The 27,745-nt window shown below is 42.4% G+C and overlaps 1 protein-coding gene, 1 long non-coding RNA gene and 1 pseudogene across 4 annotated transcripts in view; 2 read left to right on the top strand and 1 right to left on the bottom strand.

Annotated features, from left to right (window-relative positions):
* Window positions 1-12,887, top strand: part of LOC129173447 (tRNA selenocysteine 1-associated protein 1-like) — a 24,608-nt gene extending 11,721 nt beyond the window's left edge. The window contains exons 6-9 of one of the 3 annotated variants that reach the window (XM_054764376.1): window positions 3,311-3,427; window positions 10,234-10,432; window positions 10,508-10,541; window positions 11,472-12,887. In XM_054764376.1, coding sequence (XP_054620351.1) covers window positions 3,311-3,427; window positions 10,234-10,432; window positions 10,508-10,541; window positions 11,472-11,632 — 511 coding nt within the window. In that variant the 3' untranslated portion in view covers window positions 11,633-12,887. The remainder of the gene's footprint in view (window positions 1-3,310; window positions 3,428-10,233; window positions 10,433-10,507; window positions 10,542-11,471) is intronic. The other 2 variants (XM_054764374.1, XM_054764375.1) reach the window with 2 other exon arrangements.
* A 6,893-nt stretch (window positions 12,888-19,780) lies between these two features.
* LOC129173703 (U2 spliceosomal RNA) lies at window positions 19,781-19,955 on the top strand (annotated as a pseudogene).
* Window positions 19,956-26,131: 6,176 nt separating this feature from the next.
* Window positions 26,132-26,883, bottom strand: LOC129173674 (uncharacterized). Its single transcript, XR_008567269.1, has 3 exons — window positions 26,788-26,883; window positions 26,492-26,615; window positions 26,132-26,294 (listed from the first exon to the last, which is right to left on the bottom strand). It is a non-coding gene; the product is annotated as an uncharacterized LOC129173674 (long non-coding RNA).
* Between the last annotated feature and the right edge of the window lie 862 nt (window positions 26,884-27,745).

Raw genomic sequence — 27,745 nt, 5'->3', positions numbered from 1 at the left:
GTCATTCAGAGGTGGACTTGCTGGTGTGTTTTGGATCATTGGGCCTCATTCACGAAAATCTTCTTAAAAGTCTTCTTAAGAAGTGTACTTAAGAAGGCGCGGGTTGGAAACTGCGCCGCATTCACGACACGTTCTTAAGTAGGGATAATCGTTCGCACCGGTGTTCTTAGGTTGATGAATGCCAACTGCGATGCCCGTGCATGTGAGCCCTAATCTGCATAGGTCACCGCCTATTATTTCCCACAATCATGATGGAAAATTAAAGTAAAAATACATAGTTTGTGTGTGACAATTTATTTTTTCTGTGGTTACATTTGATTAGACGCTGCCTAATTAATACAGCAGCCCCGTGCTCCGGCTCAAGACGTGGCTGGGGGCGCATGTCGTTATCTGGGGGTGCTCGTGCGCAATAGGCACACCACGTTTCATTGCGATGTTATTCTGATGATCCTGAACACCTGCAAGAACAGAGAGGGAAGCCTGAAGCAGGACATCAAATATTCGTGGCTTTCAGCAAATAAATCTAATAGTCCCTTTACATTCTCTCTCTGCGCAGCGCACGTCCAGCCAGCTACTTTTTTTGTTTTTTTTGATGAATTGGGATTTGAATATATATTTATCGATGGAGTATATTTTAGTTGTTTTGATGATAAATAATTGTTGGGATATTTTATTTGCACTACATTTTTAGGGATCAGGTTGCAAAATCAATCATGAGGGCGATTGCGCATTGAAAGTGCAAGCTTTGCTTGTGCGTAAGAGTCCTCCTGAGTGTTCGTAGAATTTGTTCTCAGATCTAAGAACTGTGAGTTAAGAACACGTTTCATGAATGCCAAAAATCTTCGTAAGAAGGCTTTAAGAACAGATTTGTGCGTAAGAACGTTTCGTGAATGAGGCCCATTGTTCTGCTACAGAACCCAAGGTAGCTTCAGCTTGAGGTCACGATGGCTGGAGATTCTCCTTCAGGATTTTTTGGTATTCAGCGGAATTTATGGTACCATTTATCACAGCAAGTCTTCCATGTCCTGAAGCAGCAGAACAGCCCCAGACCAAAACACTACCACCACCATATTTTACTGTAGTATGATGTTCTTTGTCTTAAATGCGGTGTTACTCTTACGGCAGATGTAATGGGACTCACATCTCCCAAAAAGTTAAACTTTTGTCTTGTCAGACCATAAACTATTTTCCCAAAGATCTTGGGAGTCATCAAGATATTTTCTGGCAAAATTTCTTGATGTTCTTTGTGTCTTTCTTATGGTGGAGTCATGACCACTAACCTTAACTGAGGCAAGTGAGGCCTGCAGTTCTTTGGATGTTGTTGGGGGGGGTTTTGTGACGTCTTCGATGAGTTGTCGCTGCGCTCTTGGGTTAATTTTGGTTGGCTGGTCACTCCTGGGAAGGTTCACCACTGTTCCATGTTTTCGCCATTTGTGGATAATGGCTCTCTCTTTGGTTCGCTGGAATCCCAAAGCTTTCGAAATGGCTTTATAACCTTTTCCAGACTGATAGATCTCAATAAATCTCGGTTAACTCATGTACAGGGCAATGCAGGTTTGGATTTCTTTTCTGCCTTAATAATAATGTTTCATTTAAAAACTGCATTTTGTGTTCAGTTGTGTTGTCATTGACATATATTTCAATTTGTTTCTTCTGAAACATTTAAGTGTAACAAACATGGCAAAAAATAAATAAGGAAGGGGGCAAACAGTTTGACATCACTGTATATTATACCATAATATTAAAAACAAAATCAAGATAAAGATTACAAGATAGGAGATTAACAGCACCTGTATTTATATTCAGATGTTTCAGTGCACAATGTTCTGTTTGTTTCAGAGGTGTACTGAATTCCCATGCACAGCACATTAACTAGCTAGGGACAGGCAGTGTTTTTTTGCATTATACATTTACTCGGCAAACAAATACAAGCGGCCACTAAAGGTAACTGGTTCCCTGCATGGCACTTCCACCAGCTGCGAAGTGTGTATTAGAGCAGCCAATAAAGGCTGCGGTGTGGAAGCCTGCAGAGCACATCCACAAGCAAGCGGAACAGCTTTTGACTTCCAGGAGCGATGGCTTGTGATAGAGCATGTCTCCTGTCTCTCTTCTGTCATTTAATGACACTTAACATTCCTTTGCTTAGTCTTTATTACCCTAGACACATAGTAGAAATACACTAAATATGAAATACCTAGTAGAAATTGAAAAATTGAGCATAAAGACAATGCAACAAGAAAGTTTTGCAGTTTTTTAATTTTAAAAATCATTAAAGCGGTTTACACAAACGCCAGGCAGTTTTGTTTTGTGTTTTGTACACTGACAGTACAGAAAATGAACCATACCGTGACCTCAATACCACGGTATGGACCGAACTGTGAGGAACCACTGCACCCCATTACATGTGAATTTTTATTTTTGTTAGGGATGTCCCAATCCAATATTGACATCGGATATCGGGCCGATATCAGAAAAAACAACCAATATATCATTATATCAGCCTGCGCTACACATACAGTTGATTTAAGACTCCACCCCAGCACGCCATCCAGCAGTTAACAAAGTAGCAAAGGAGTAGTAGTGATGGACGTTGCAGTGATGGACGTTGCAAGTGCAACACTTGTCCTGCACAAGTTTCCCTTGGTGGCACAGAACTGGGAAGTGTAATACGACCAACTTGCGCATATGGACTGGCATCGCACGGAAATTCGTACATGACAGCAAAAAATCATTAGCTATAACAGAAAAGAGCCAGTCCCTGTCGGTGGTGAGTAATGTTGGGCTTAAAAGCTTCATTGAGCACCTCCAACCTCATTGTTATGCGTAGCTACCATTACATTGTTTATAAACTATACCCCACATACATCAAGAAGTACATGGCTGAGGTTTTCTCATACTTGCTGTTGCTGATTAGTGTTCTCTGTTTGAGTATGCCTTTTCTAACATTCCACACCACAAAATAAGTCATGAAAGTTTGTATGATTTGTGCTTTTCTAATATTCCACACTACAAAATGAATAATGAAAGTATGTATGGTTCATGTTGACATCCAATTAGTATCGGTATCTGCTGATATTCAAAGTTGCAATGTTAGTATCATATCGGAAGTGAAGTTGTATCGGGACACCCCTAATTTTAGTGAAATAAAGGCCAAAGGCCCAAGCAAAAAGGTCCAATAGTGTAAAATGTAAAATTATGAAAATGTATGACAAAAATCTATGCTTTGCTGAAAGGAAACATTCCTAGTAAATGACATTTGATCTCATTATTTAAGTACATTGAGATTGAGATACCCAATGTTTTTCTGTAGGGGTTGCGGCTTTGTTCAATTCCCAGATGAGCGGTTGCAGAAGCGAGCGTTGGACGAGTGTCAGGGAGCTGTGGGACTGGGGAGTAAACCTCTGCGACTCAGCTTGGCGGCTAATAAGTAAGTAACTTTCATTCATGGGCTCACAATTTTAAACTGAAAAAACATGAATATGTGCCGTATTGTTCAACAAGCACTTTGAAAACAGTTCTGAAATTACAAGTTTAGGAAACGTGTAAATAATGAAAGTGGTAGTTTTTGAAAACACTTGATGTGCTTATAGGGCCCTATGAAATCCATTTTATTTTTTCCCCCAAATTCTGGATCCACTGGTTGGTGGTTTGTGTCTCTGTATTCAGATGTGGCTCCTGTCATAGTTTCGCGCCGTTTTCAATACATAATAAATAATAAATTACATCGCTATAATGCTTGTGACCCAAATTTTAGCTTGCATTTCAAAGCAAAAAATCAACAGAGAGACTGCTCGCATCCAAAAAAATCAGCCTTTGGGACACATGTATGACAAGATACCACTGCATAAATGAGAAATATCAGTAATACTCCAGTAACTTCTCGCTTCTCTATGGCAGTCGACTGTGACAACTCAAATCACAGCAATAGTTGAAACAAATCTTCGGTCTTGTTGCGAGAGCCATCTGCTGTGGCTCTGTACAGTACAATGCCTGACATAAGTCTCTTTGCTTATCCAGGCCATTGGAACAATAAATATTAACTTTACTTTTATTTGCTCATTTGGAATCAGAAATAGCTTGTATGAAAGGCAGAAGCCTCTGGATTATTCTTATTATAGCAAAATAAAGTCTTGTGTTATTCATTGAGTTTTATCATTTAATTGGGACAAAAAGGTCAGATTGTGCTAGGACAAAAGTCTTGTCACATACCAAAATGTACGGTAGAAATTATATTTTCCTTTGAAAACATCAGAACATAAAGTCAGGGTGCCTTGGTAGTAAGAGTTTGTACTCCCATGATCGTGGAGGGCTCGAGCCATACGTCTCAGCAATGCTTCAAGTAACTAATTGATAAAATCATCTGGAATGACAAAGAAAGTCATGCACGAGTTGTGCACGACGAGCCAGACTTCAGCAAGATTCTTTGGTTTCATCTTCCAAGCTGCCTCATCCATTTAACCCCAAACTTGCTCAATAATGTTCATGATAGGTGACAGGGCTGACCAATCCTGGAGCATCTTCACCTTCTTCAGTATCAGGAACTTTGATGTAGAGGCTGACGTGTGAGAAGGAGTGCCATCCTGCTGAAGAATTTGCCCTCTTGTCATTTGGAAAGTAATGGGCAACAAGAATTGAGAGAAACTAAACACCGATGTTACATTTGCCAAGGACCACAGCTTGCAGAAAGGCTGGACAGTGGAAAAGTAGCAGAAGGTTGATTTTTATTTATTTATTTGGTTTTCTGATTAATCATTTATTAAACTTCATCCAAATGACCACAAATACTGCAAAAGACTTGTTGGAACCCGCATGAACCCAAGATTCACCCAGAAAACAGTCAAGTTTGATGGAGGAATATCATGGCTTGGGGTTACATCCAGTATGGTGGAGTGCAAGACATCTGCAGAGTGGATGGCAACATCAACAGCCTGAAGTATCGAAAAATAAATGCTGCCCATTACCTTTCACATCACAGGAGAAGACAAATTTTTCAGCAGGATGGCTCCCCTTCTCAAACGCTTCATCAACGCTCCCAATAGTGAGGAGGAGGAGGCTTGGAAGATGAAACCAAAGCATTTTGATGAAGTCTGAGAGCGCAAGACTGATTTCTTTGCCATTCCAGATTATTTTTTCAATTAGTTGTCTGAGTCACTGCTGATACGTATGGAGTCCTCCAAGCCCATGGAAGTCATACACAATATTAAAGGGATAGTTCGGACTTTTTGACATGAAGTTGTATGACATCCCCATCAGGATTGTAAGTCCATTAACAGCGACTTAGCCCCCACTCGGTCTCCTAAATTGAGTTCAGATTTGAGGTCAGATTGCTGTGATGAAGAACATACAGTAGTTCCACTTAGTTGCTGGGGGCAATTAAGTAAAGAGTTTGGCTTATCAAAACAATATGCATTCAAAAGTTTAATACATTTGCATCACAAAAATGCTTTCTAAAAAAAAGTCAAACCTGTAATGCAAATGTATTAATCTTTTGAATGCATATTGTTTTGAGAAGCCAAATTCTTTACCCCAGCAACAAAGCAGAACTACGTTGTTGCAGCTCTATTGAAACACCTCTATTTACTGAGTGTATAAAGGGTATGGAATTTTGAAATGTCAAATCCCTGTGTAGTGCATGCATGTACATGTACATGCAGTATCAGAGACGCTATTGACAATTACTGTAATTTCCGGTGTATAAGCCACTACTTTTTCCTCACGCTTTGAACCTTGCGGGTTATATAGTGATGCGGCTAATTCATTGTCATGTTCTAATCTCTTGATATCTCGTATAGTTCAGAACTACTACTAATCGTTCAAATATGTATTTTGGAAAACGCTATTACTAAGATAATGAGGAAAAAAGGAAACAACCAAAAAACACAGAGAAGCCACCTTTCTCGGCATTCTTTCTCGGCATTGGCTAACCCTGTCGCTATTGTCGAGTGAAGCAGAGTATGAACGCGTCATTTTACATGGGCAAATAGCACAGTTTGTACTAAAATTGAAGGTAAAACATTGTTGGTTTTGGAATTATTCAATAAACACCATAATATACCGCCAATATTACCAAGCCTGCTATGTTGAATGAAAACAAAAAGGAAAAGTAACATCCATCCATCCATCCATCCATCCATCCATTTTCTATACCACTTCTCTTCTTTAGGGTCGCCGGGGTATGCTGGAGAGGTGGGTTCCACCCTGGACTGGTCGCCAGCCAATCGCAGGGCACATATAGACAACCAACCATTCACACTCACATTCATACCTATGTACAATTTTGAGTCTCTAATTAACCTAACATGCATGTTTTTGGAATGTGGGAGAAAACCGGAGTACCCGGAGAAAACCCACGCACGCACGGGGAGAACATGCAAACTCCACACAGAAATGCCCCAGGGGAGAATTGACGCAGGTCTTCCCGATTTCCAGACTGTGACTCTGCGGCCTACGTGCTAACCACTAGACCACCGTGCGGCAGAAAAGTAACATAATAATAATAATAATGCATTTTATTTGTAAGCGCCTTTCAAGGAACCGAAGGATACTGTACATAGACCCAGTTAAAAGCAGCACAAACAAAAAAAACCCCAAAAAATAAGCAAGATAAAATTATAGAGAATAAGATGTCCTGAATAAATGGGTTTTGAGTGTTGATTTGAAAAGAGGAAGAGAGTCTATGTTGCAGATGTCCGGTCGGAGAGGGTTGCAAAGTTTGTGAGCAGAGCGGCTGAAAGTTCTGCAACACATGGTGCTGAGGTGAGCAGGTGGCACCGTGAGGAGGAGGAGTTAAGGGAGCAAGAGGAGGTGGCAGGAGATCAGAGAGATGAGGGGGTCGAGCTTGTGGACGGCCTTAAATGTATACATCAGGATTTTGAATTCAATTCTAGATATGACAGTGAGCCAGTAGACAGACAGTAGGCCGGAATCTTTTGCCTTGAGGAGGTCGTTGGTGATCTTGAGGAGTGCGGTTTACATAACATAACATAAATTGTCTGTAGCCCTCCGAGACAGGATTGTCTTGAGACACAAGGCTGGGGAAGGTTACAGAAAAATTTCTGCAGGTTGCATGAGCACAGTGGCCTCCATCATCCGTAAGTGGAAGAAGTTAGGAACCACCAGGACTCTTCCTAGAGCTGGCCAGCCATCTAAGCTGAGTGATCGAGGGAGCCTTAGTCAGGGAGCTGACCAATAACCCGATGGTCACTCTGTCAGAGCTCCAGTGTTCCTCTGTGGAAAGAGGAGAACCCTCCAGTAGGACAACCATCTCTGCAGCAATCCACCAATTAGACCTTTAAGGTAGAGTGGCCAGATGGAAGCCAAGTAAAAGGCACATGGCAGCCCGCCTGGAGTTGGCCAAATAGCACCTGAAGGACTCTCGGACCATGAGAAATAAACTTTAATTAATTAATTACTAAATTTCCCATATGTACAAATCTTTTTACGTCATTAAATTTTGTGAGCTTTTTGGGAAATTACATGACAATGACAAACTTGTCCACACAATAGGGGTGTAACGATTCATCGATGCACTGAACCAATGCATAGAGTGAACTCTATTCCTGCCTGTTTGGAGACGAGAGACAAGGAAAACAGACATGCATGCACATGGCATTATATGGAGGCCGGCAAAATAATCAAGTTCATTTTCATTATTGTTTATTATCACAAGTTTTTTTTTTTTTTTTTTTGAACGAGAAATGTTGTCATGTTTTAATAACCCTGAACAATTAACTGTAACGGCTGAGCAGGAAGAGGGCAGGATATAGTACATTCAAACACTAGTGCTCCCGTTAGTTACTAATCATGACAGACAGCAACATTTAAGTCAACATACAGTTAATTTGTACAGTCATGGACAAAAGTCTTGTCATGGGTAGACAGTATGAAGTAAAAACCTCATAACTCCCTAACTAATCCTCCTATTGTTGAGAACTATGGTTCATGTGAATCATTTTAGTCTTGGCATTCTCTGGTAAAAATGGCACGACGTATCTTCGAACCGTCTTGAATCAGTTACGTAATAGTCACAAATAGACAGGTTATTAGCTAGACAAAAGTCTTGTCACGTTTTACACTTAATGGAAATTCATTCACCCAGCTCACTCTGCATCCGACCCCTTTGGCCCCTCCCATGAGTGGTGAGCTCATTGGAGGGGGGACCCATGTTGTCTCTTCGGGCTGTGCCCGGCCGGGCCCCATGGGCGTAGGCCCGGCCACCAGACGCTCGCCATCGTGCCCCTCCTCCAGGCCTGGCTCCAGAGGGGGGCCCCGGTGACCCGCGTCCGGGCAAGGGAAAACGTGGTCCAATGTTTTTTGTCATCATAGAGGTCTATTGAGCTACTCTTTGTCTGGTCCCTCACCTAGGACCTGTTTGTCGTGGGTGACCCTACCAGGGGCATAGAAACCCCTGACAACTTAGCTCCTAGGATCAACGGGACACGCAAACTCCTCCACCACGATAAGGTGGTAGCTCAGGGAGTGGCTGGGCTCTCCCTTAGAGATAGGGTGAGAAGCACTGTCATCCGGGAGAGACTCGGAGTAGAACCGCTGCTCCTCCGCATTGAGAGGAGCCAGATGAGGTGGCTTGGGCATCTGGTCAGGATGCCTCCCGGACGCCTCCCTGGGGAGGTGTTCAGGGCAAGTCCGACCGGTAGAAGGCCTTGGGGAAGACCCAGGACACGTTGGAGAGACTATGTTTCCCAACTGGCGTGGGAACGCCTCGGGATCCGCTGGGAGGAGCTGGACGAAGTGGCCGGGGAGAGGAAAATCTGGGCCTCCCTGCTTAGGCTGTTGCCCCCGCGACCCGATCTCGGATAAGCGGTAGAAGATGGATGGATGTAAATTCATTCAACAAACATTTCTTTGCTTCAGAACAACATCAGAGGATCATAGCAACAACCATGTTGAACATTTTTACCATGAGATTTCAGTATCGGCTGTGGCTTCCCTTTGCTTGGATGACGGTTGACATTCGGCTGAGCAGGGACTCACTCGTACAACTGGTTGATGAAGGCATCTGGGATGGCATAAAACGCGGCCTCACATGCCTTAATTCCTTCCTTAATTTTTGCCCAAACGTGCTCAATAATGTTCATGTCTGGGGACTGTGTGGGCCACTTTTCGAGAACTTTGATCTTCTTCTGCTGCAGAAATTTCTTGGTAGAGACCGATGTATGGCATGGAGCGCCATCCTGCTGGAAGATCTGACCCCTCTTGTCCTGTATGTGGCAACGTGTTGGATTGGCAACTTCCTCTTTATCACTAAGCAGCGATACTATTTAAATACTCTTTATTTTCACAGCATTTAAATGTTAAACATTATACATTACTTTTCTGACAAAAACAAAAACTGTTGTTTCAGTGTTTGTGTGGACAGGTAAAACAGAGCTTTTGGTCTTGTGTCGTCTGTAATGTGGGACATGACCTTACCCTAAACCATGTTCTCTTTGGTGGATTTCCCAATAAACTTGAACAGGAGGATACCAGACTCGCTTGTTGTAAAGCAAAGGTGTTCTACAGTCATTGGAAAAATTTAGACCACCCTTGTTTCTTCAGTTTCTTGTTAATTTTAATACCTGATACAACTAAAGGTACCTTTTTTATTGGACAAATATAACAATGATAACAAGAATAGCTTATAAGAGTTTTTGGCAGTACAACGCTATTGCTATTCATGTAAGAACCTAAGTGATTTGGTTATCAAGAAAACCATGAAAGTTGCTAGATATTAGCTCTTAAATTAAACTTATGAGCTATATGTGTTATCATTATGTTTGTCCAAACAAATGTACCGGTACCTTTAGTTGTACCAGGCATTAAAATGGATCAATAAACGGAAGAAACAAGGGCAACCTAATCATTCTTTCCATGACTGTAGCAGACAATCATGCAGTACTGCATGAGTAAGCTGCCAAACAGGACAGGTTTAAAAAATGTGCAACATTTCAGGTTTTTAAACCTTATTTAACAACAATTAATGAAGTGTTTCACTTGCAGGTTTTTATTTTATGTAGCGCGGGTGGTTACAAAAGCATTCTGCACAAATGTACTGCATCATACTGAGAGTTGATCATATTGTTTATATATTATGGTTACCCGGTTTAGCTAAAATTAAGTCCTTCTGTGATACTTTTCAAAAATGCAAAGAAAAAGGTTTTGAGTTTTGGTTCAGGTATCCTTAGCATTTTTCACTTGATGACAAAAGTTCACCTATGACTTTCACTTTGTGTGCAGTTTAAGGAACAGGCCACCACAGACTGAGACCAAGACCTGGCCGTCTAGCTCCTCCTACACACCAACCTATGAACAGTACACCCAGTATCAACAGCAGGCCTATCCCAACTATTACTCCTCCTGGGGCTACGATCAGACTGCAGCAGGGTATAACTACACCTATCCACAGTATGACTACTCACAGTATGCCCAAGCACAGGTACGCTCTGTGTTATTGTTGATGACTACCTCCATATTTTGGAGTGGAAATGATGACTTTGTATTTGTGTTTTAGGAACCAGAAGTAGTGGAGGATGATGGACTTGAAGGTTTGTTTGTAGCTGCTTGCACAGGGGTGGGCACATTTTTGGGTCACTTTGGGTTATTCTGGTGGGTGGCCCTCAGTTTACCTAACAGTTCTATTCCTAGACTGAATTCATCTATTTTCTGTACCGCTTGTTTTCACTTGGGTCGGTATACTGGAGCATGCATATTTTTGGAATGTGTGAATATTAATGGTGTGAATGCATATCACATTCACAAATACACATCCCCTAAATAAAGTACACATTAAATCCCATAAATTACACATCAAGATAAAAGCGTTATACTGTCTGATGGAGTTATATTTACACAATTTCACTCACCTCTGCAGTCCATTTCAATTACTACAATTTAAGATGATTCATAATCACAGTGTGGCTTATCGTTTTGTGCAGCGGGCCCCAGGTTGTAACTATCACTGCACAGACTGGATGCTCCTACAGCATATTTTAATACAGATAAAGGCTTAATACCAATACCGACTTTTTGAGGCTATGGTCTTGAACTTTTCATCAGCTAAACACCATATGTTGGAGTTTATGTTTTTAGTAGTCAATAAATTGTTTTTGTTTTTTGCGCTCATTGATTCTTTGTTTTTTGATGCTCTGCTTACAATGTGGTTACAACCCCTCCCCATCTTAAGAGTGGCCACATTGTCAGGAGATCGGGAACACCTGGGTTCGAATCTCTGTTGGACATCTCAATGTGGAGTTTGCATGTTCTCCCCGTGCGTGTGTGGGTTTTCTTTGGGTACCCCAGCTTCCTCCCACATTCCAAAAATATGCATGTTAGATTAATTGGTGACTCTAAATTGTCCATAGGTATGAATGTGAGTGTGAATGGTGCCCTGCCCTTGGCCGTCGACCAATCCAGGGTGTACACTGCCTCTCACACAAAGTCATGTGCCTGTTGTGAAAGCTTGCTGTCTGTTGCAGATCCATCACCACAGCTGGATGTGGCAGAAACTAACAGGAGGTTCATCGAGAACAGTGAAGAACTGTATGATGCTCTGATTGAGTGTCCTTGGATATCAGAGGCGTTCTCCTTAGAACAGGACCAAGTGGTGGCAAGCATACCAGAACCGCTTTGCTACTAATAGAGGAAATTGCCACATGTGATTTTACTTCCATCTGTCCACTGGAGCTTTAACAATATGGTCTCTTTGTAAAGAAAAAAAGAGTCATGTTGTCGTCGTTCAGGTGACACCCGTGGGGGCAGGAGTGCTCACAAGTAGGCAAAAAAAAAAAGACTTTACAGTTGCCCCTTGTAATTGCGGTTAATTGGTTCAATACTCGACAGCAATCAGTGAATTTTCACGAAGTAGGATTCAGTATTAATAAATAGAATATTTTCAGAATTAGAAAACTTGTTTATGACCTTCTAAAAATGTTTTAACATTATTAGAGCCATATAGACATGAAATAACACCCCTATAATCACCACCTAATATCGTAGACATGATAAGCGACCGTAAGACACAACTTAGATTATGCACTACTGCAGGCTTTGTTTACACCACATTGCGCAACTCCTAGATGTACGCTACAGGATCTCTGCAAGTGCATAAGAGACGGATGCAGCTTGAAGTATATATAGCAAGCTACCAAGCTAACTAGTTAGCCTTTTATTTAATTATTCTAAACTTGAGAAAGGGTTCCAAACTGAGTGGGGAAGAAGGCCAAAGTAAGAAGCCAAAAACATACCACTTTCACACAGAATGAGAGGGGAAGCTTTTTTCACTATGCCATGTTGGATGGACTCTGTATCCATGCCTGACTCCATATGCAATTCAAGGTAATGTGATGTAATGTCTCACCAGTGTAATATTAGTGACGCCTAGTGTCAAGAATACTACATATAACTTCTTTCAATTTTTTTTACCAATAAAAAGGTAATAATTTGCCCTAATAAGCCATCAGCCACGAAACAGTGATGGTTTCTAAATACATTTTTGAAAAACTGCGATAGAGTAAGAGAGCGATGTTCAAACCACAATGTAGCGAGGGATGACCGTATTTGTATGCCGTTCACATCCTCAATGCTTCTGCCAGAAAATGTCTGTCATGTAAAAATTATTTCTTCCAGTGGAAACATTTCCACAATGTTCTTGTTAAATCTCATCTAGAGATGATCTTTCTACTTTGTGCTCTAATATATACCTGCAAGTGTTGCATTGAGTGATGCCGTTGTATATAATAAGATAGAGCAAATGTATATCTGAGGCCTGGCTTAGATAAGTTGATACAAAACTTGTGGTGTAAATGGTGTAGTTGAAACAGTTCATTACCAGTACTTTCCATGAAACTGATCCACCATCATTACAATTAAAGTTTTACGTTTTTATGATTCAAAATTGTTGCGTTTTTTTTTTTACTGTCATGGTTTGAGGAAGTCAAAGCTTTTTTTTTTTTTTTTAACCCAAAATATGTTTTATTTGGCAATATGTCCCTGGCAATATGGGCAGCGTGGCTTACGTCAATGTGCTCATCACAACTGACCACCAAAAGATGTATGTATGAAGTATGGTCTAAACAGCTAACATTACATTTTGGTGTGAATCCAATCTAGGATTTTCTTAACGCAGTTGTTACCCTCAGCTACAGGACAAATGTCTGCACTCAAATTCTGCTTTACAGTATAATTGTTGCTGTTGGTATATTGTGTCCATTGTGGACACCATTTGTAGACATTTTCTGATGTCTTGTTTTAGTTACCTGTTTTGGTCTTGTCGCCACATTCCCCCCTTTCTCCTTTTCTCTCCTTTTCCCCTCCTCTCTGCCCTTACTCAGTCCGTTCCATTATTTGATTCCACATACTGAAATGCTGTGGGTTTTTAGCATTGTTCTCGCATATGTGTTTTAAGTTTAGTTTTTCCTTGAGATCGTATTCCTCCTCTCTTGTTGAAAAGTATTGTATGACATTTTTGTGTAGTAGGTTGTTTGCTTTATGCATAATTTTAGCTGTTTGAAAATGTAGTAGACCAGCGAATTTTAAATAAGGGATTTGTCTGTTCTCTATACGCGGCATTATGGATTATTTTCACTTATCTTTTTTGCAGTGCATTTAGCGAGTGAAGATTGCTTTTATAGTTATTACCTCATATCTCCGCACAATAAGTTCGATCTGGTAATACCAGAGAGCAGTAAAGTGGATATGGAGTGTTTTTTGATCAAGAACAAATTTAGCTTTATTCAATATTGGAGTATTTCTCTTATTTTGTATATTTTTTATGTGAAATATGACCCCCAGAAATGTATTTTCATTTACCGTTTCAATGTCCACTCCCATCTATTTGTCTTTGGTCTTACATATCCTTTCTACTGCCAAATAGCATTATTTTAGTTTTACTTGAAGTTCAAGCATAATCTGTTTTTACAAACCATCTTTTTAGTATGGCCGTTTCATCCATAACTTCTTATGTGCTTTCCCCAGAACAAAAGGCAGTAGGATTATCTGCAAATAGCAACTTTAAGTCTTTCTTCACTTTACAGATGTCACTGACAAGTTGAACAGTTTTGGTCCCAGTATTGACCCGTGAGGTACTCCACATGTAATATTTAAACTTGCAGATGTGTATTTTCCTAGCTTTACATCTTGCTTTCTGTTAGCTAGTAGCTTTTAACCCAATTCAAAACGAATCCTCTGATTCCGTACCTATGTTGTGATTAATTGTATCGAAGGCTTTTGTTAGATAATTACTGCAGCTGCACACTTTCTGTGGTCTATAGCGTTGGTAATTTCTTCCGTAATTTAAATCAGTGCCATGGAAGTTGAAATGTTAGCTCTGTATCCGTATTGACTATCTGCGAGTAATTCATTCTTATAAATTTGTCCAGCCTGTTATTGAATAGCTTCTCAATAATTTTACAAAATTGTGGTAATAAAGGAAACTAGTCAGTACAGTAATTTGTAAATTGATGTTAATCTCCATTTTTTAAAATTGGAACTAACTTAGGTTTTTTCTTTTTGTTAGGAAATTTTCCAGTCTGAAATGATAAGTCACTGATGTATGTCGGCGGTTCTACAATCTCATTGATAACGCTTTTCATTGTTTCCATTTCGAATCCATTACAATCAGTTGATTACCATTGATATCATATGGATATATTAATATCAGCCATCCTCGCCTGATTATACACCAAATGAAAAATGAATCAGCCATACAAAGTGTAAGTGATGGCGCTGCGTCCAGGTTGTCGGAGCTTCCTTTCCCAGTCCATTGCACTGCATTTGCTGATCAAGTGACAAACCATACACAAATTGAGCTGAATGACTTATGCAGTCCATTTGATTAGGGCCACTCTGCCAATTTGGGGGTCACACCTGTCCCGCATGCCGGCCGAGTATCATGACCTCAGCCAGGTGTTCAGTAAGGACCGAGCTCAGACTTTTCCCATAGGCCGTACGACTACATGATCAAGTTGCTCCCTGACGCTACTTTACCCAGCGCTAGACTGTATAAGGTCTCCAGTCCTGAACGAGCTGCTCTGAAAGGGATTGTTCACATTTTTTGACATGAAGTTGTATGACATCCCCAGGTCAGATTTCTGTGATGAATGTAGTTCCGCTTCGTTGCTGGGGACAATTAAGTAAAGAGTTTGTGTCAAGTGTTTTAGTTTTTTGCTGTGCTCCCCACACTTGAAAGGGTGTACCAACGCTGAACAATTAAGCAGGACTTCACTCAACAAGACCAGACTGTTTTTCCTTTTTTATTTTTCAGCAGGTGAAAAACCTTAAATGACAAACAGCACATGATTAACATTTTATAAACCCAAGTACTCACAAATCAAATAATTAACAATACAACACAATTATCAAACCCTTAAATATTAACCATTGTACAAGTACATGAAAATAGATTCATTCTCTCCCTTTAAGTTAAAACAGATTTTAAATGAATTATTTCAGTGTGAATGCATAAAAATACATTTTTAACCACGGGAAACAATGCATTAATGGAACTGGTTAAATCCAACACACAAATTAATAAATACCGAATGAATTAATCACAAATTTTACTCCAGTTTTAGAGGCGCATATTTACAATCCATATCCAATGTAAAATTATTATCTAGCAGTGAACCAAGTGACTCGTTTCCCCCCATAAGCAACCATTTACCCAGCCAACATTACACAAAGCACCTTACCCCACATTCCAATGCCACAGCAGCGCAACAACACCGGCTGTCCGTTCAGTTCTATGTTGGTAGTATTCTCACAGCTCTGTGGAGGAACTAAAACCTTTGCTCTGCTATGCAGTGGCGTCTCTTTACTCTGCCTGATTTGACACGGCTGCGTAATTAGCGCGCTCGCGCACCAGCCGATGAGACGGGAGCGCTCACCGCTGTACTTTTCATGAAAGTAAATTGGCTTTGATCATGTGACTTGACTGGCCGAACTAATGCCGAATTATATACAACCCCTCTCTAGTAACCTGGTTGAATACGGGAGTGGATGTGCGCTACCAAGTGCTCTTAAAGAAAATAATCTAAATAGGGTTCTGCCTGTTGCCGAGCGCGTCACGGGCTCGCGCATCAGCTGGCAAAACAGCTGTTCGCCGTAACAGTTTGGCTTTTCAAAACAGTTTCTAAGATGGCAGACTTTATCGCACTACCTAAACTTCCTTCATCCTTGGAGACAGCCCGGCTTCTGGTACGGCATGTGTTTTGTGTGCACGACATCCCCTGTGACTTGGTTTCTGACCGTGGGGTCCAGTTTGCGGCCCTGGTGTGGAGGGCATCAGCAAGCCTTTCCTCTGGTTATCATCCCCAATCCAACGGCCAGACAGAGCGGGCCAATCAAGATCTGGAGGCTGCCCTGCGTTTTGTTTGCCACAGACACCCCTCCACCTGGTCATCTTACCTCCCCTGGGTGGAGTACGTCCACAACTCCTTCATCTGCACGGGCTACAGGTATGTCACCTTTCAAGGCTGCTTACAGATATCAACCCCCATTGTTCCCATCACAGGAAGCTGACATATCCATGCCATCTGTACCTCCGGAAGGCTCACCGGGTGTGGCGGGATACCCAGACAGCGTTATCCCAGACTGCTGCATGTAACCGCCTGCTGGCAGGTCGCCACAGAGTCCTCGCACCTGAATGCCAACTAAGCCAGGAGGTGTGGTTGTCGTCACTGGACCTACCCCTGGCAGGCACCTGCAAAAAGCTAGCGCCCAGATGTGTTGGATCTTACGTCACTGATTCCTTCATCAGCACCTCTGCTGTCAAGCTTGAGCTACCACAACAGACATTTTCTGTATTAAACTTCCGTGGAACAAAAGTTTAATATAGAAAATGTCCAATGAAAGCAAAAATACAAAAATAGAAAAACACAAAACTCAAAGTACAACAGAATTACTTCTGGACCTAGTCACTGGAAAAAGTAATGAAAAACACTGCAAGCATGGATACAAGGCAGGAAAAAACACACGAGAGTTAACAAAGAGCTGCTAACAAAAACTAGTAGAGAAGTACCACAAACACTCAAGGTCCGCTGCTGGAGATAGCCAGGCAGGGAATAAGATACATAAAGAGCGAAAGACAAGGCATGACCAGAGAGCCAAGATACTGAGTACAGGTGTGCTAGAGAGAGCATGTCACGGTGTAGCGTCAGGAAACAATCTGGCATTGGAGAGCAGCTTAAGAAGCAGCTCTAATGAGGACCAGGTGTGTCCAATTAGCTCCTCTCATCGGCTCAGGAGGTGTGCTGCAACAAACGGCAGAAAGAGGGCAACAAAGCAGCACACAGATCCTGACAGTACCTTCCTCCCTTATAAGACGCCCCTTGGCGGTATACCTGGTTTGTTTGGATGGAGAGAGTGGAAGTCGCTGATGAGTGACGGATCGAGGACACAGGAGCGGGCAACCCAGGAGCGTTCCTCAGGGCCATATCTCTCGCAGTCGACCAAATACTGCACACCCCTCCCCCTCCTTCTCGAGTCCAAGATAGCAGTGTATGCTGGCTGGTCATCAATGATGCGCGGCGGGGGCGGAAACACATCCGGAGGGCACAGCGGGCTGGAGGTAACCGGTTTGATGCAGGAGACTAGGAATACAGGGTGAACTTTCAGAGGTGGTGGAATCTTCAGCTTGACGTAGCATCTGTTGACAATTGACTCAATAATGTACGGTCCCACAAATCTTGCAGTTTCTTACATGTCCCCGCAAGAGGTAAGAGGTAAGCAGAGAGCCAGACCTCCATTCCAGGTTGGTAGGCAGGTGCGGGAGCCCGGTGTCGGCCCGACAGCCGCTGGTCGTGGTCCGCTGTACGGGACAAAGCCGCTCAAGTCTCGCGCCAGATGCAATGGGCTCGTCGAAGGTGTAGATGAACTGCTGGGACCGCTATGTCTGCTTCCTGGGACGGAAAAAGCGGAGGCTGGTACTGAAAACAGTCTGAAAGGGGATATACCTGTTGCCACGCAAGGTAGGGAGTTGTGGGTGTACTCGATCCAGGGGAGGTGGGTGGACCAGGCAGAGGAGTGCCGGTGACAGACGCATCGGCGTGCTGCTTCCAATCTTGATTTGCCCGCTCCGTCTGGCCATTAGACTGTGGGTGATAGCCCAACAGAGTTCAACGGAGTACTGGGAGCAGTTGCTCCCAGTACTCCGTTGAACGCCCGCCACACTCATGAAGCAAATTGAGGTCCCCTGTCTGAAACAATGTCTGAAGGTATTCCATGCAGACGGAACACGTCTGACCAAGAGTCTAGCAGTTTCAAGGGCGGAAGGCAGTTTGGGTAATGAGATAAAGTGCGCCATTTTGGAGAATCTGACCACAATATTTAGAATCACCATGGGCCCATGAGAAGAGCCGTCTAAGTTTATCCAGTTATAAAGTCCAACGCAATGTGAGACCAAGGGCGGGAGGTGATGGGTGGAGCAACCACGATGGCCAGCAACTCCCGATTGCCCACGTCATAATTCCTCTCAGCTGAGGTGAGGCGACGAGAGAAGAACGCACATGGGTGGAGCTTCTGGTCGACTGGTGAGTGCTGGGATAGGACGGCTCCCACTCCTGTATCCAAGACATCTACCTCGACAATAAATTGTAAAGCAGGGTCAGGGTGAGTTAACACAGGAGCGGTAGTAAACAACGTTTTGAGTGTAGCAAAAGCCTCCTAAGCTTCAGAGGACCAGACAAAAGGAACTTTAGTTGATGTAAGCCTTGTCAGAGGTTCTGCCTTGATACTAAAATTGCGACTACTCCGGTAGACGTTAGCAAACCCCAGGAACTTCTGCAAGTGCTTCTTTTATTTAGGAGAAGGCCAATCGACCACTGCCTGGATCTTGGTGGGATCGGCTCTAATATTGTCCTTCTCCACAATAAACCCCAAAAATGACACCAAAGTGGAATGGAACTCACACTTTTCGGCCTTTACGAAAAGGCGATTCTCCAATAGTCGCTGGAGGATACGACGTACGTGCTGGATGTGTTCCTGAACAGAGTTAGAAAAGATGAGAATATCATCAAGATAAATAAAGCAACACTGGTTGATCATGTCCCTAAGTACGTCATTAATTAAAGCATTGGAAAACAGCAGGAGCATTGGTAAGGCCAAAGGCATCACAAGATATTCAAAGTGGCCCAATGGTGTGTCTTCCACTCATCCCCCTCCTTATACCAGGTGATAAGCGCTCTGTAAATAGAGTTTCGAAAAAATTTTAGCGTGTAGTGGAGAAAATGCAGAGTCCATGAGGGGTCAGAGAAAAATCCTGATTGGCAATCTGATTGGCAGAGGTAGGAGTCAATATGGGAATCTCTTCGGCATACTCACAGGTCTGGTGTGTAAGTTGTTCTCCTTGCGTTGATACGGGTGTCGATACTGCTGGAACCTCTTTGATCAAATCCGTAATAAGTAATAAGTATAAGTAACCGTCACTTTAGCTTGTTGTGTCAGGAATTAGTACCTCCTCTCTGGCTTTTTACCAGCATCGTTTCTCGGCCTTTTGGCTAATATCAAGTGTAGTATCTGTTCGGAATGAAGAAGGATGAGGACCTCGGGACATCCTGGCAGCGTCAGAGAGAAGTGCTGTCTGGGAGAATGGGGTGAACCCACTATTGATAAGGACTCACTGCGCTCCTGTGTAACAGACGACATTGAAGCTTCTTATGACTTTTTAAAATGGACTGTACAAATTTTACACATTTTACTGAATTTTTACTGATTTTATTTTTACTTGAATTATTGGTGTTGTAAATAATTGAATTTTAAAAGGCAGTTTTAACACATATTGAAATGTGGTAAATTTTGTAACAGAGACAAATCTGTTTTTATCAGTTTAATAGCAGATATGTGTCTCAACTGGGGACAATATATTAAATTGGATTTTGGAATTGGGAGATGGAAAAGGGGCTTGGCGTTGTCTACTCCACACATCGACCTAGTGTTGTAGTTCCCCCAGGAACGTTGCACCCCCCTCTCGTGTTAAAAAAACAATTAATGCTCATTTTGGCATTCACTTAATTAATAACGGGTGTTTGACTCCGTTGTAATGATTTGTGAGTAGTTAACAACGGAGTGGCAACAGTGCAGTCACGTTCACATTGCGATGCGTACCCGTTCTGCATCAGTACATCACTTCCTTCTTTCGCAATTTTTTACGACAGTGCTTTGGTGACGTAAGCGTGCTGTGGCAGTTATAGTTTTATAAATGTATGAACAAAATGGTCAATAACTATACTTCTTATATGGGGTTTTTATTAGTGGCTGTTATTTTAAAAACTTTGCTTGCAGGTGGAGTGCAATGATGAATTAATCTAGAGGATTCAGCAAGTTTTATTTCTAAATGGAAAAATACCATCCATCCAAATCTATATCTTGCGAGCAAGTGCTTTTGTCTGTATTTTTCAGTGGCAAAAAAAATCAACTTTTTAAATCAACTTTTTAATTACTATGACTAGTAAATAGCCGTAAGTAATGGTGACTCAGAAAAAGTTCCAGGCGCGCTAGCTAGCGACTGGCTAGCGACATGGTAAACTCTATGGAGCAAGTGTGACAATCCTTCCTATGAGTCACTGTCAAACGATTGCTTCTCTTTTGATACCCGGTGCAAGTCTCTACACTCTAAAGAATTATGGCTGATTCTTATCAATACAGGAGGCATCGGTTTATCGATAACAACCCTACTAAATACGACCCTGACCTCATGTCCACCGCTCAGTCCAGCCCAGTTCTTCATTGACAATGATTACTGTGCTCGTTTTTTTAGGGAAAACTCAGTACAATGTTTTTTCTCTTTATAGGCGTCTGTTGAGCCACTCTTCGTCTGGTCCCTCCTCGCTGACCTGTTTGTCATGGGTGACCCTAGCAGGGGCATAAAAGAAATGGAAGTGGGAAATGTGGATTGGGTTTCAGTATGTTTGGGTAAAAGGTAGACCTTCTGGAACGGTTTAGTGATGCTAACTAAGGTTCTACTCTACTTCCAAGTGGCTGGTACTCACAAGAGGCGGGGCTTCTCTTTCGTCTCCTACTCGTACAGCAGCATCTCCCATCTGTATTGCCCTCCTACGCCCTTCTACAGGAAGAGGGTGAAAGGCCGAGTCCTGCTCTGATGGGCTGTATCTCTCACACACGCACACACACACATACAAAGTACGGTGTGATTCAGACTGGCCCCACCGCATCCCCCATTACAAACCTCCTATTGTTTATTAAAAAAAACTACCTAGGGTTGGGATTGAACCTGCTCCTGGCTGGGCTCCTGAGCCTGGAGATCATCAGGTCCAGACAGGAAGAGTCAGGAGATGTGGAAGATCTGGATTCAAATATCCGTCGGAGTTTGCATGTTCTTCTTGTGTGTTTTTTCCAGGTACTCCGGCTTTCTCTTCCATTCCAGAAACATGCAGTTAGGTTAATTGGTGACTCTAAATTGTCCAGAGATATGGTGAGTATGAATGGTTGTTTGTCTATATGTGCTCTGCCATTGACTGGTGACCAATCCAAGATGTACCTTGCCTCTCCCCCGAAGTCTACTGGGATAGGCTCCAGCACACCCTCGCGACCCTCGTGACAATAACTGGCATAGAAAATGAATTAATGAATATTTGTATTTTACTTCATTTACCCATTCTTATGCTTTAAAATGCTTCATTTAGGCAGAAAAAGATGGACAAGATGATGTGAAGTGCTTGTTTTGATGCTCTTTGCATCTCAGTGATCATTACTAGAGGAAGTAGCTAGCTAGCTAGAATAAAGTAGTTTATTAGTTAGTTATGTGTAAAAATAGACATTTTCTCTCTGAATTTATCTGCCGACAGATGGCTGCTCTTCTCTTTCCAGCAACACATAATCCCAAAATAAATATAAAACAGCAACTTTGGCTCCATTATTTCATATTTTATTTTTCATTATTTCTCTCCATCTTTTTTTCTACTTTGTGGACTTGAGAGCATAATGCAAGTAGCGAGCTGGTGTGAACACGTGACACAACCATGAAGTGTTCCGAAGGCTAGACCGTCCCTTTTCACATCGCTCTAGCCGAGCCTGGAGGACTCTCATAAGGACACAACCTTTCTTAGACTGCGTTTGTTTTGCTTTTGCTGCATTTGTGCATGTATTTATTTTGTTTTGGTTGCTTTTATTTATCTTATTCGATCTTACCCTGTTCTTATTTGCTATAACTTGTTTTTACTCTTGTGAAGCACCTTGGGCACCATTTGGGATGTTGTAAGGTGCTACACAAATAAAGTTAGATTTGATTTGTTTTGATTTGTGTGTCATTATTGCCAACTAATGACCAGCATACTACATTCGTTTGTATTTCAATATGTTTTGACTAGGGATGCCCGATAATATCGACACAATATTGACATAAAAACGTGATATCGGTAGATATCGCTATTGTTTTTTTTTTCCCCCAATAATGAAAACCAATGTTAAAAAAATGCTGTATAGATGGACATTTAAATGTTCATATGGCCAGGATGACACCACAGTTTGTTCACATACAGTGCAAGCCCACTTCATTTGCTCTTTTCTAAGGCTCTTGTGTTGCCGTCCTCTCAGACTGCTCTGAAGCGCCACGTTAGCATCTGGGATGCTAGCCATTCAGTGAAGCACAAATAAGATGCACCCCCTGAATGTCTTGACGTTCTTGCCAGCTCGTCGATCTTGCTCGGTAGTGAATTTACGCACAGAAGGCACCAAAGGCTTGAATCTCCACTTCCTTGCTAGCTGCTTGACTTAGCCTGGGCTCTGCCACCTCGATATCAGGGCATCACAACAATGTGGGACATCGCTTTCATGGCACGTAAAAATGTGCTTGAATAAACAAACAGAGCTGCTTGAAAGGCAGCCACTCGTGGCGGCGGTGCTAATTCCACGACATACATACAGTAGATAGTCAGATACATAGATACTTTATTACTCTCCAAGATAAATTCACATTTCCAGCAGCTGGTTGGTTATTGGCAAAAAAAGCCAATATTAGACATATCCCTTGACAAATATAGAACATAGTCTACCAGAGTGGTGGTGGGCATATGGCCTGAGGACCACATCCAGCCCATCAAGTGTTTGAATCAGGCCTACCAAATGCTTCCAAAGTACAGTATTTGTGAACTTTTAGAGAGTCAATATTTTGATGGCGATCCACACAATTACCTCACGCACGATGCCAAACAAATACAAGCACAAGTCAACACATTTGTGACACACATCTTAACCTACTGTACTCACTGTACTGTCGTTGGAGTTGTTAAATGGTATTTACCAAATGGAAGAACAGATGTATTACAGAAGTCCATCAAATTGTTTAATGAGACTTTAACAGGGGGACAAGCCCCTTTCGGACGTTGTATTTGTAATTTGGTGTATTGCATTTCTCAGCCACCTTTCCTCCAAATTTGCAGAACAATAAAGATCAAATAAAGGCAAATAAAAAGCATGTAACAGGAGAAGTGTATCTTCCACTTTTCCTTGGCAGAGCAAATCTGTTTAGCGTGGAAGCATGTCGATCAACAATACTATTTGCCCCTTTGGCTGGACAGGGAAATAAACGTAAATAAAATTTTTAAAAAACAGCTAACGAGATGTACTATTATTAGTTACACATACATGTATTGTATATACTGTAATATCGACAATATAAAAAAATATAAAGAGTTGATATAACTAAAAAAACATAACCAGCGTACTTCAATGCAACACGACGCCATCATACTACTTCGCAGTTGTTAATCGAGCAGAAGAAGCAGACGCATCACGGTATGACTTTCCTCCAATAAAGGTCTGTTTTCTCACACACCAAATGATGATGCTCGTGAAGTCAGAATAAACACCGTATTGTGTAGCAGTATCAGAGGTCGAAAGAAATATCTGAAACAATTGAAACATTATTGTCATGTTCTGTGTTTGTCCCTGCATTGACTATCGGGGACTTAATGACATCACCGTACGTAACAGTTACCCGCTCCCATTGATGGATTCGGCCTTCTCCACACTGCACAATGCTAAGTTTTTCACCAAACTCGATCGTAGATGTGCTTATCACCTGGTACGGATCCGGGAGGGAGACGAATGGAAAACAGCTTTCATTACGCCCTTGGGGCACTTCGAATACCTTGTTATGCCTTTCGGATAAACCAACGCTCCAGCTGTCTTCCAAAATCTCATTAATGATGTTCTTAGCAACCTTAGCAATAAGAATTGCTTTGTGTACCTCGATGATATTTTGATTTTCTCTCATGATTTGCAGGAACACGTACGACAAGTCCGTCAAGTCCTACTTCAATTATTGGAAAATAGACTTTACAAAGTTGAGAAATGTGAATTCCACGCCAATTCTGTGTCCTTTTTGGGTTACCTTGTGGAGAACGCCAAACTTCGAGCCGATCCCGCCAAGATTCAGGCGGTGGTCGATTGGCCATCTCCGACAGCAAGGAAGCCTTTACAGAGGTTCTTGGGGTTCGCCAACTTCTATAGGAGGTTTATCCGGAATTTCAGTTCTTTTGCCGAACCTCTGACAAGGCTAACATCTGTAAATAAACCATTTGTATGGTCTACTGAGGCCGAAAGAGCGTTTTGTAGACTTAAGCAGCTATTTACTTCAGCCCCTATACTGTCTCACCCTGACCCCTCTGCTCAATTTTTTGTTGAGGTTGACGCCTCAGATACAGGAGTGGGAGCGGTCCTGTCCCAGAGATCCCCGGCCGATCAGAGGCTCCACCCCTGTGCATTCTGCTCGCGTCGCCTTACCGAAGCAGAGGGAAACTACAACATGGGGAAAAGAGAGCTACTGGCCATCGTTCTTGCGCTGAGGGAGTGGAGGCATTGGCTGGAGGGCGCAGCCAAACTCTTCACCATCTTCACTGACCATAGGAATCTAGCTTATATCAGATCAGCACACAGACTGAATTCAAGCCAAGCACGCTGGTCGCTCTTCTTAACCAGATTTGACTTCACTATCACCTACAGGCCGGGGTCCCACAACGTCAAACCTGATGCGTTCTCCAGGATCTACGGCCCGGCGGAGGCAGACAAGACCCTGGACACTATTGTGCCTGTGGCTCGGGTGTTGGGGGCTCTCCGGTGGTAGGTGGAGAGGAAGGTTTCGGAGGCCAATTCCGGGACTACTATTCCTGACGTTTGCCCGGAGGATAAGTTGTTCGTGCCCGACGGTCTCAGGTCAGAGGTTTTACAATGGGGACATAACTCTAAGTTGGCTTGCCATTCAGGAGTTGGACGCACCAGATTTATCCTGGCACAAAGATTTTGGTGGCCCTCTATGTTATCAGACGTCAACGCCTTCGTCGCCGCCTGCTCAGTCTGCGCCAGAAGCAAGTCTTCCCACCAGTCACCGGCAGGACTGCTCCAACCTCTCCCAGTCCCGTCCCGCCCTTGGTCCCACATTGCACTGGACTTCATCACAGGCCTGCCGGCATCCCGAGGACACACGGTCATACTTAATATTGTGGACAGATTCTCTAAAATGGCACACTTTATTGCACTTTCCAGGTTGCCATCCTCTATGGAAACAGCCCGCCTGCTGGTCAAACATGTATTTCGTCGACACGGCATCCCTATGGACCTTGTGTTGGACCGTGGCCCTCAATTTGCATCTAAAGCATGGAAGGCATTCTGCAAGACATTGGGAGCATCGGTGAGCTTATCCTCAGGATACCATCCCCAGACTAACGGCCAGACTGAGCGGGCCAACCAGGACTTAGAGGCCGCTCTCAGGTGCGTCTGCCATCGTAACCCATCTTCGTGGTCCACCCACCTCCCCTGGGTCGAGTACGCCCACAATTCACTCGTCTGCACAGCCACAGGCATGTCACCTTTTAAAGCTGCCCTTGGATACCACCCACCCAGCAAAAATTGGTTGAAAAGACATCATGACCATGCGTTGAAACAACGTTTAGATATGGTTGAAAAGTGAAAGGTGAAAAGCAGTCTTTTTCAGGTTGTTGGAAATGACGTCTCCATGAAGACATTGCTTTGGTGTCTAAATTAAACATGAATTAATTATAAATAATCACAAATTTAGGACAGAATTTTAACCCTTAAAAAAAACAAGACAATTTAACAAAAAAATTGATAAATAAAACATTTACTGTTCTCACATGGACAACAACACAATCTTATAATCCAGAAGAACATGATATAAAGGATGTAAAACAAAAAATAGACTTCAATACAGTCATGACTGTAGTGAAATGTTTCCATCTCATATCACAACTGATCAGGGCCAAACTAGTGTGGACCGATGAACTCAAACAACCGAAGTTCCTCCCTGATGTTTCCTCATCAATGCTGCACTGTGAACATGAGGAAAGTTATAGTTAATAAATAAATTTTTGACATGAACTGCACTTATTGTGTATATAAAATCATATTTTTTTTCTAAAATAGCATTTGCAAGCAGCAATTTATTTACACATCCAGTGCAACGTTATCATTCATTTGGAGTTGTGTTTGTCACCCAACAAATGTCCAATACAAGTTGTGGACACACCTGTTTTATTTTTTAAGATAGCCTCCACCACCAGACCGCCCAGGAGCATGTTTGAAATGGTCTGCCATAGTACGTGAAATTTCATGGTCTGTACGTGGCTTTGCTGTCCCACCTTTGACAGCAGCTGCAATGACAAAGAAAATCATAACATTTCTTTATTCCTAATTACACAAAACAATCAAATGAACAACAAAAAAAATGTGTACGTTCGCATTTCAAATTTCCAGACAGAAAAATCCATTAATTAAAAAAAAAAAAAAAAAAAAAAAACCAAAGTTGTGAAACTCCATATGTACCTGTCACAATGGCGTAAAGTTCTGTCGGTTGGAATGCCCTTTTGGAACCGTGGCCCTACATATTGAATGAAGACATCAGGGGGTTTGTCATCAGCCTGAAAAATTAGCACAGGAGGTGTCTACACTTACCGGTAATCGGTTCACTTCTTGTGCTATTTAAGAGCTGGGGAGGGACGATGACAGGTGAGGTTTGGAGGAATATTATGTTTGATGTTCATAAAAAGTGTTTACGGTACATTAAGTTGTCATGTCCATATTCATGTTCTCTCTCTCTCTCCCCATCCCTAGCATCCATTAGCGCACTAATGTTAGCAAGACCAAAATTCAGTCAAGCACACGTTTTATACTACACGCTAAAAGAACGTGATACTTACAATGTGCCTGTATCCGTCGCTCTCGTTCTTCAATTAAGTCCAATACTTCTCCCACTTCTTTTGCCGCTTCTTCAGACGCCAAGTTGGATTTGAGTGACTCAAGCGCAGCCGAGTACGTAGGACGCTGTCGACCGTCATCACGTGGGTTGTACATCCTTTGATTCGCTGATGGCTTCTCTGACCACAAAATGATGACCTAGGTTTGATTCTATTGGTCCTGACGGTTCCAGGTGTCAATCACCGGAATCCGCCAGTCTGAGCCGGAGTGAGCAACTGTTGAACAGCTGGCTGTAATAACGCAGCAGGGCGCAGTGCGCACAGGCAGTTCGTCACTATTTTTAAAATCACAAGCAGTTTTTAGAGACCCAGTGAAGTTTAATTGAAATGAAATTGTTTTATAAATTGGAACCGAAAAAAAATCTCAATTGACGCTCCATGGACGCTCCATGCCATGGAACGCCTTTACGCTGTAGTTTTGTTCTGCTTTAATTTAGCAGCATAAAACTTTGCACATGTATTAGAAGGTTATTACACGACTTCTTCAGTGTTTAGGCTTGATCAGCCTATTTTCCAGGAGAACAGAT

Source organism: Dunckerocampus dactyliophorus, chromosome 20, assembly GCF_027744805.1.
Source record: "Dunckerocampus dactyliophorus isolate RoL2022-P2 chromosome 20, RoL_Ddac_1.1, whole genome shotgun sequence".
NCBI classification, from domain to species: Eukaryota; Metazoa; Chordata; class Actinopteri; order Syngnathiformes; family Syngnathidae; genus Dunckerocampus; species Dunckerocampus dactyliophorus.
The sequence above is the reverse complement of the archived record's forward strand: the minus strand, read 5'-3'. Positions and strand labels throughout refer to the sequence as shown.